At 62.5% G+C, this 9387-nt stretch overlaps 1 protein-coding gene across 1 annotated transcript; it reads left to right on the top strand.

Moving 5' to 3' along the window:
• The first annotated feature begins 4774 nt into the window (after positions 1–4774).
• LOC101655514 (mitotic spindle positioning) lies at positions 4775–9182 on the top strand. The gene is made up of 4 exons (XM_004717002.2): positions 4775–6458; positions 6935–7086; positions 7688–7726; positions 8878–9182. Exons 1-4 carry the CDS (start codon positions 4874–4876, stop codon positions 8965–8967), a joined length of 1866 nt encoding a protein of 621 aa, XP_004717059.1. The 5' UTR covers positions 4775–4873; the 3' UTR covers positions 8968–9182.
• The last annotated feature ends 205 nt before the right edge of the window (positions 9183–9387 follow it).

Raw genomic sequence — 9387 nt, 5'->3', positions numbered from 1 at the left:
GGGCCTGGGTCCCCTGGCAACCTGGGCGCAGGGCGGGCCGAGGGCTGGGGCAGTGCGGAGCGGCGCCCGGCTGGAGGTGAGGCTGGGGGCTCGGGGCAGGGTCTGTAACAAGGGGTGGGTCCAGTAAGAGGTGGGGTGCAGGGATGGTGGGTGCCGAGGGGTGCGGCCTGTCGGCATGGGGGTCGTGTCAGCTGGCCACACCCCCACTCCGGTGGGACGTTCAGGTTGCAGGTCCTGAGGCACAGGTACCTCTCCCCGGGGTGCCCAGCTGGGGTCTCTGGCTGGGGGAGGCGCCTCCCTCTGGGTCTGGACGTGGGACGGTGGGTCTGTCCTCGCTTGACCCACCCCCTCCCGGCCTGAAGCCTGGCTTTCCTCTACCTGTGGCCCCCCCTTGTCTCAGATCCTGAGGCTTTGGGGTACTTAGCAGCACCAGTTACCCCCGGGTAGCACGCAGCGCCCCACCGGCTTCGGGTTTGGGTTCAGGTTTAGGTCCACGTCTGCCCAGGCACAGAGGAGAGGAGGGCTGGGCCAGGTGGGAGTCTCATCTGTAATTTCCTGGGGTGCAGGGTCAGGGCAGGTCTCCTGATGGGTCACTGCCTGGTCAGGGCGGGGGGGTGGGACGGGTTACACCCTGAGTGATGGCAGGCCAACTCCAGGAACGGCAGTGGGGTGACCCTGCGTGCCCTGCCCCCCCCTTAGCTGCGGGTGGGAGGTAAGTGGGGGCAGGGGGTGAAGCAGGTGGGGGACACTGGACTATAATCCCCGCTTAGGTCTGGTACTAACAGGGCTGCCGGTTGGGTGGGGAGGAGCTGGGGGCGGGAGTGCAGAGAGGGTGTGGCCTTTCCCTTGCTGGTCGCCCTTCTTGAGTGACTGAGAGTAGTGCAGGGTGGGGGGCACATGGGCATGAGGGGGTCTCTGGTGGCTGCTGTGGCTCATTTGCGTCAAGTCCCTGGTGCCTGGAAGGCAGGGGGAGGTGCTTTTTCTCTCCCCCCAGGGGTTCCCCTGTCCTCCTGGGAGCCCTGCGAGGGGGCACCGTCCAGTTTCATAGATGAGGAAAACTGAGGTGCCAGCCCCGTGCTTAGCCTCTGGGCCACCAGGGCTTGGGCCCCTGACTCACCACCCACGGAGGGAAGCTGGCTCCTGGGCTAAGACTAAGACCGAGCAGTCCCACTTGCCTGGTGGCATAGTGGTTGAGTGCTGGGTTGTGATCCCCAAGGTCAGCAGTTCTAAACCACCAGCCGCTCGGAGGGAGGAAGATGAGGCTTTCAACTCCAGTAAAGAGTTACCCTCTGGGACACCTGGAGGGACAGTTCTACCCTGTCCTGCAGGGTGCCGTGAGTCCCACCCTCCAGGAGTGGCTGTCCTGAGCTCCTGGGGACTCAGAGGCCAGCATAGGTGACAGGCACAGAGGGCTTGAGCCCCAGCAGGCCTCTGTGAGTCACCAGGAGGAAGTGCCACTCGGCCCCACCCAGCAGGAGACTGGGTGCCCCAAGGCAGGGCAGAGTGCCCCTCCCCACTGGGAGGGCTGAGTCTACTCACTGGACACAGTGTGGCCCTCCTGCCCTTCCTGAAGGGACCCTGGGAGGGGACTGAGCAAGGCAGACTAGCCTCTGAGGTTAGCACCGGCCAGGTGGCTGACCAGGGCGGCAGAGGGCACGGGTCTGAAATGAGCCGGACCCGGCTGGAGCACCCAGGCCTCATTCAGTCTCTTTGGTAAGTGTCTGCTTGGGGGGGGGGGGCTTCAGGCCATAGGTGAAGTTGACAAGCCTGACATGAAAACCTGACCCTTTTCGAAAGCAAGGAGCCCTGGTGGCCAGGCGCCATGCTGCTCACTGCTAGGCCGGAGGTTCCGACCCACCAGGGATAAAGCAAGCTGAGCCTGTCCACTCCTTGGAAGATGGAGCCTTGCCCCGGGCGCAGGACCGAGGAGAACTGCCTGGCACATTTCCCTCTTGGGGCAGGTCCATTGAGTGTCTGCCGGGGACCTGCTGGGAGGCGGAGATGAGGGTAGCGGCCCTGAGGGGGCCAGGGGCCCCCCGCTGAGGGGCAGGGGCGGGGCTGCATGCAGGTGAGGTAAAGCCTGGTTGCCCCCAGGGCCTCCTTTCTGGCGGCTGGCGGTGAAAAGGAGAAGTTCTCACGGTGTTGGGCTACAGGTGGGCAGCCCTGGGAGACTCAGACACTAGCTGGAGGGGGTGGGGGGCGGCCTGGGGGTGCTTTGTGGGAGAGGAGCCTAGAGGAGGCCCTTGTGCACAGACAACTTCCAGAGGATGATCAGGATCGGGTGGGGCCCCAGCCTCGTTAGAGGTTTGGGCTGAGGCTGGGCGGAAACCCCAAGTCACCAGGTAGGGCCAGAAAACTTTACCCAGGAGACGTGAAGGAGTGAGAGCAGGCACGTGACCTTCCAGAGGGTTCCTGGAGGAACCTGGAGACCCGGAGGGGAGGGCTGGCTCCCCAAGGGCACTGGGTCAAGGCCAGCCCCACCTGGACCCAGATGGACAAGGTCCAAGGCCATTGCCAGTCCTTCCCGGTTTTATGGGTTGTCTGGGCTAGGGAGGGTGCAGGGACGAGATCCAGGATGTGGGAACCACGGAACTTCTGTTCTGCCTTGGAGACTCCAGAGCTGGGGTGGAGCCTGGGGGTGGGGGCCATCGGTGAGAAGGTTGGTGAATGGGAGAGGGTGTCAGCAGGCTCTGTGAGGCTTGGGGGCTGTCTAACCTAGACCTGGACTTGGACACAAACAGCGAGGGCAGGTGCCTGGGAGGGAAGAGCCAGGGGGCTTGCCTGGCAAGGTGGGGAGAGCTGGGAGGGGCGGGCACAGAGGACCTGGGGTCTCCTGGGCTTTGAATGTTGGGTGGGCACGAGGGAGAGATGTTGGGCTGGTGACTGGGTGTCCCGGGCTGCAGACACAGCTGGATCCAGGAGCTCATCTGGTGCTTGTAGGGGCCACTGTCATGAGAAGGGTGTTGGTGGCACCATGGGTTAAGCGCTCAGCCACTGCCTGAGAGGCTTCTGAGAGAGGTTGCTGTGGTAACAGCTGACCACCTGGGACACCCTGGACGGCAGTTTTGCACTGCCCTGGGGGGCCGCTGTCAGGCGGGGGCAGTGGATTTTGGGTTCGGTCTGCTCTTAAGGGATGTGTCCAGGGCACTGGGTGGGGTGAAGTCTGCAGACTATGTCGGCCCACTAGAAACGCCGATGGGAGTTCTGACTCACAGCAGCGTCCCTATAGGACAGGGCAGAACTGCTCCTGAGCATTCGGGAGGCTGTTGACCTTTGCAGGAGCAGACAGCTTTTCAGCAGGCGTGTCTGAACCACCAACCACGGGATCAGAAGATCCCGGCTTGACCTGCCCCACCACCAAGGCTCCCCGCTCTGGGCAGAGGGTCTCCGTTTTCTGTGCTGGTAGAGCGGTTATGTGTTAGGCAGCTAAGCCCAAGGTCCGTAGTTGGAAACCACCAGCCCATCCGCGAGAGAAAGATGAGGCTTCCTCCTCCTCTAAAGAGTTACCGTCTCGGAAACCCTCAGGGGGCCCAGTTCTGCCCCAAACCAGCAAGGGGGATGACTGAATGAATTCGAATCCAAGTCTCAGGGTTTTATGTTGGCCTGGTGAGGCCATGTGCCCATTCATGAACCACTCACAGACGCCGGGGAATGAAATACTTGGCTAGGTTGGAGGGTTTACCCAACCCGGAAGCGATCATTGCAGGAACTGTTCAGAGGATGGAATGCGCTGATTGGCCCCGTCTCTGTCCTGAAACAATCGCTGGGGTGACTGGATGGGGATTTTTGCCTTTGAACGGCTGGAAAGACTCTCCCTGGCTTTACGGATGGGGGGAGGGTTCAGGGTGCCCGGTGGGATGGGGGCTGAACGACCAAGCCAGTGGTTGAAATCCATCCGATGTCGTAATGACTAAGACTGTTTATAAAGGTTAATAGCCTCTTTATAAGTAGGGGTCACTAAAGGTCAGAATCTACTCCATGGCAGTGGGGTTTGTGGGTGGCTTCCACAATCTAGCGCATGATCTCTTAGGTCCCTCTGGCCGGAAGTCTAAAATTCGGAGCCTCCCAGCCCCCGGGAGAGGGGCTGGCCCTGCCGTGGCCCCCAGCTTCCCCGTGCGGGGACATGCCTTGTCCTGGGAGTCAAAGCACCAAGTCCAGTTCGTGGGCGGAAGAGGAGTGTCTCAGCTTGCTGAGGCAGGGAGCCGGTCAGCGGCGCACGCTGTCTCTGTGGCACCCCAGTGTCCTCCGGACAGCACTACACTCTGAACTTGGGGCACTCTGGAGTGGGGGGCTGTCTCAGGTCAATGGAGAATCACAGGGTGCACATGTCCACCCCGGAGACAACGTGAGGGGGGTTTATGATGCACACATCCTCCCCCTATGTCCTAATGACCCTCCTGAGAGCCAGCCACCAGCGCAGACAATCTGCCTGGCCCTGAGCAACACAGAGTTGCAGAAATTCCACCAAGCTGGGCTGAAGGCCAGGGCCAAGGAGCATGAGTTAGCAACTACACACAAGAGTGCGGGAGTGGATGACTAGAGAGAGATCGAGTTCCTGACCACAGACAGGGCGGAGTAACTACAGACAGGGACTGAGTTAGTAACTACTACAGACAGGGAGTAATTTAGTCACTACAGGTAGGGAGTGAGTGAGTACCTACAGCAGGGAGTAAGTCAGACAGGAAGTGAGTTAGTGAATTAGCTACAGGCAGGGAGTTAGATTAATGCTGTGTGACAGTATCAGATTACACTGTTCCCCCAAACAAGATCACCTTCACAGGGACCGGGTTGGGGGCACCATTTCTTGGCTGACCCATCCAGTCCCTAAAACACTGTCATTTCCTTCTAACACCCCAGGAGTCCCCCAGCAGACATGGACCACGTGACCCGATACCCCAGCTTCAGCATCCCCCACTCCCCTCGCCTCCCCAGCCAGGTGCTTGACAGGGACACCAGCTACTCCTTCCAGATGGTGAGGGTGGGGCCTGAGGAGACAGAATGGAGCCAGGACAAGCCGCCTCTCCGAGCCACCGGCCACACGGCCCTGCAGGACATGGGGAGGGCCAGAGCATCTCGGCCCCTGCTGGCCTTCTCCGGGCAGTGGTCCCCAGGGTACCAGGAGGACCTGGAGGGTGGCTACGATGCCCAGGGTGCCATCCCCAGGCAGCTGTGGGCCCTGGAGCAGGAGCGCCGGGCGGTCATCCAGGACCAGGCGGTCAAGAAGAGCCGCACAGTGGCCACACTTCACGATGATCCCGGCCAGAGTGATGGGGCCCCGGAGTGCCCCCCGACCCAGCCCGGCGAGGACGGCGGGGTGGATCGGGAGCAGATTGATTTCTTGACAGCGCGACAGCAGTTCCTGAGTCTAGAGCGGGCCAGCACAGAGGCCCCTCCGAAGCCCTTACCCCGGGGGGCCTCCGGGGGACTTCTATCAGTGGTCAGCCAAGCCCCCAAGGCCCTGGACGGACCCCCCCTGGCCAACGGGTATGACATCTCCCTTGGGTCCCCCGTGAAGAAGGTGAGTGCTGGCCAGAAGGTCCAAGGCCCACCGACAGGCTCCCAAGTCTACCCCGCAGACAAGCCCAGGCCCCTCCCCCGAGCGCCCTCTCCCGAGAACACCAAGGAGACACCCATCGAACGGGAGATCCGCCTGGCCCAGGAGCGCGAGGCTGCCCTGCGAGCGCAGAGGGGCTTGCAGCCAGCGGCCGAGCAGCAGGAGATGGTGCAGGTCCCCTCCCGGCCGCTGCTGACCAGGGTCACTCTGAGCCCAGGTCCGCGGCGCGACAGGGGCCGCCCATCCCTCTACGTGCAGCGGGACATCGCTCAGGAGACGCAGCGCGAGCAGGACCACCGGCTGCAGGGCGGCCGCGCGGCCACCCCGGACTGGGGCTCCGAAGACGCGCAGCCTGTGCTCCGGCGGGCCTTTAGTTCCGACTCCATCCTCGACCCGGACGCGCGCGCGGCCAACCCCGACCCGGAGGTCAGGGCCGTCAGCCGCATCCCGCCCCACGTCTATCTGCCCTACCTGGGCCCCGGGAGCCCCAGGCTGCAAACCCCACCTGCCCTGGAGGTCCAGGCGGTGGCTTCGCCCAAGGCCACCGCGTCCCCGAGGCCAGTCTCCGAGCCCTCCAGGAGAGCCCTGGGCCCAAAGCCCCTGCCGGCCCACGGGGGGGTGGTCCGCCGGGAGTACTTCCTCCTGCGCCCGCTGCGGTTCGGCGTCCCTGAGGACCCCCGGCCGGCGCAGGGCCCTTCAGGCTGGGGCTGGGGGCCGGCTGGAGCCCCCGTGCTGAGGCTGCAGAAGTCCCGGTCCTCCGAGCTGCTGGAGCAGGAGGTGGAGAGCGTGCTGCGCAGAGAGCGGGAGCTGGCGGAGGAGCGGCGCAGCGCGCTCTTCCCCGAAGTCTTCAGCCCATCGCCGGTGGACAGAGACCCGGACTCCAGGAGCTCCTCCCGGGCCTCCGGTGAGCTGGGTCCCGGGGTCTCCGAGGCTGGAGCAGGAAGTGGCTGCTCCTGACCACTGCCCGAGTCTGCGAGTCTGCGCGCACAGCGGATTGCAGAGCGGCCTCAGCATTGTCCTGCAGCGTTTGCTTTATGGATTTGGCTGCCTTGTTAGTGGGCACATGGGGGGTTATGGATGTCGGGTCTCCTGGTCCTTGTTCTCAACATGAAGTAAACCCCACCCCACCCCCACGGCCCGGTCACTTTTGACCCTTGTCACCTTGAAAGACCGGTTCATCTCTCTGCCTGCAGTTTCTGCTGGCTCTCTGGTCACTCTGTCCATCTGCTCTCTCACCTGGCTGTCAGTGAGTGTGAGCTCCTACCTGGTCCAGCCTGTTGGCCAGAGACTGTATGGATCCTGGCCTCTCGCCTGACAGCCGGGCGGTCCATGAGGGGCTCTGGGCCCTCCCTGAGGCCCCTCCCTCTTCCTCCCACACAGGCATCACAGGCAGCTACTCGGTGTCAGAATCCCCCTTCTTCACCCCAATCCAGCTGCACTCGGGCCTGGTGTGGGCAGTGGGGGCTGAGCCAGAGACCCCAGAAGATCCCCCACAGGATGCACCCTGGCAGAGGAAGAAGAAGGAGACATGGGTACGTCCAGGACTGGACACCCCCCTCCCCTGCCTGCTGCTAGGAGGCCTGGCTGTGGCCTGACAGATTCCCCCCACCCCCACCCCGACCCTGTCAGGGCCACAGATAGGCAGTGGTCCTCCACTCGAGGGTGAGGAGGGACAGTACCCTGACCTGTCTCCCTCCCTGCCTGCTGATGACTGTTCTTCCACGGGAGGTGCAGGGTGGACTGTCCATACTGAGGACTTGAACCCTGGTCCAGCTCCCAGGCCGGTCCTGACAGCCACTGGCTCTCTGTCCACCCTGGGTGGAGCAGTGAGGACCTAGAGACAGACAACCCCAGCCCCGCCTGCCCGCTGCTCACAGAGGATGAGGCCGTGGCCTGGCGGTCCAGTGTCCAGTGTGAGCCCTGCCAAGTCAGCCTCCTCAGCCTCCTCCCTCTCAGGGGCAGCTGCTCTGGGCCTCGGCCGCGCTGAGGGGTGGCCTGTGTTGCCTTGAGTCTGGGGCCCTGGAGGGCCACGTGGGGGGCTGTGGTGGGTAGGGGACAGAGTCCCAGCTTGGCTGTGGGTAGGGTGAGCAGGGCGTCCCCAGCGCTGGCTGACAGTGTGTTTCCTCCCTGCAGTACGCCGGGATTGACCCCTCCGACCACATCAACTCACAGGTGAGGCCCACTCCCGCCTGCGCAGTCCTGTCCTGGCTTCAGGGTCATCTGGTGTGTGAGGGCAGGGCTTCACTGGACGTCCCCTTTGAGTGTTTACAGAGCATGTTACGCCCGCACGTGACAATCTCCCCACGACAGGCTGTGTGAGACTAGTTAGCTGGAGAGATCACCGTGTGTCCACAAGCTACGTCTGCCACACTACCACGTCACATCCTTCACTGGTGTCCACTGGCCACCCTGTCACCGTGTGTCCACTGGCTGTGCCCTGTGCTCAGGGGTTCTCTTTCCAGTGCTGTCTTTCCCCCTGCCCCTTAGTTGTTGCAGGCCTTTTGGTCACACTCAGATGCTTTCAGGTCAAGCCCCAGCTTGTTGGGGATGACCTTTGTCCTGCAGGCCACACAACCACTTCATGGGAGGTGCTCTTGGCTCGTGGAGGCTTGCCTCTGCTCGCCATGTCCTGGGCCCCCCTCCTCCACACCTCCAGCTTGCCTGGCTTTTTGCTGGGTGTCTCCTTGCCTGGAAGTGTCTGTCTGTCTGTGTATCCACCTGCCAGTCTCTGTGTCTGTCTACCTGTCTGTCCATCTAGGAGTCTGTCTGTCTCTGTGTTTAAGTGTCTGTGTCCATCTGTCTATGTGTCTGTCTGTCTGTGTGTCCATCTCTGTGTCTGTCTGTCTGTCTGAAGGTCACTCCGCTGTGACCTGCTCCGAGACTGCTGTGGGCACAGATTCTGGGAAGGAGCTCAGGTGCTGCCTTTTCACCAGGTGGAGTAGCGTGGGGCCGGGACAAGGATACTCTTTGAGCACGGTGTCCGTCTGAGAGTGTGTAGACGTCCAGCTAACCACCGAAAACGCCAGGCTCTCAGACGGAGCCTGTGCTCAGACAGTGTCCTTGTCTCTGGCCCAAGCTGCTCACGGATCACCTCCCTGCTGCTGAAGAGGTCAGAGTCCAGGGAGGCATTTTGCCCTTCCTTTGCACACAGTACGAGTTCATGCATTCTTTGGTCATATCACTAGAGATAGAGGTTCTGAAGCAGAGGAGGGGATTCGCCTGTGTCCAGCCTGTGCCAGGCCTCCCTCTCCCGTGACCCAGTGGTGAGGGCAGGCATCTGGAGAACTTAGGGTCTGATGGGGGACTCCATTCCCCTCTTGCAGGTCCTGGAGGCCACCCGGGTGACCCGTCACAAGAACCTCATGGCAGAACGCTGGGAAGCCCGTGTCTACACCAGCGAGGATGAGGACTGAGCCTGCTGCTGGGAACAGGCCATCCGCCCTTCCCACCTGCCTGGGCCTTAGGGCACTGCCAAGACCATCCAAGCCCCCACCGCGGGGACTAGGACCCCCGTGTGGACCCACGGGCAGGCGGGTCGGAGCACCAGAGCCCATGCCCATAATCAGTGGGCAGTATGCGCTTCAGATGGAATGTTCTCTGCCATTTTAATTTTCCTGGGGAACTTTTTCTTTCTTTTTTGGGGTGGTGGGGTGGGGTGGTGGTTCATTCTCTCCACTTCTAAGACTTTGCCAAACCCTGAGGGGTCCAAGCAGGCAGGAGACCTGCTCCCCTGCCTGGAGGTGGACTTGGCCCCGCTAGTCTGAGGGTGGAGGGAGGAGGAAGGCTGGGCCAGGAGGGAGAAGGGGGTCCTGGAGCTGCTGGTCTGAAGGAGG

This window comes from Echinops telfairi, unplaced genomic scaffold, assembly GCF_000313985.2.
Source record: "Echinops telfairi isolate 266 unplaced genomic scaffold, ASM31398v2 ScPeMD7_7459;HRSCAF=8497, whole genome shotgun sequence".
NCBI lineage: Eukaryota > Metazoa > Chordata > Mammalia > Afrosoricida > Tenrecidae > Echinops > Echinops telfairi.
This window is presented reverse-complemented; position numbering and strand designations above follow the sequence as displayed.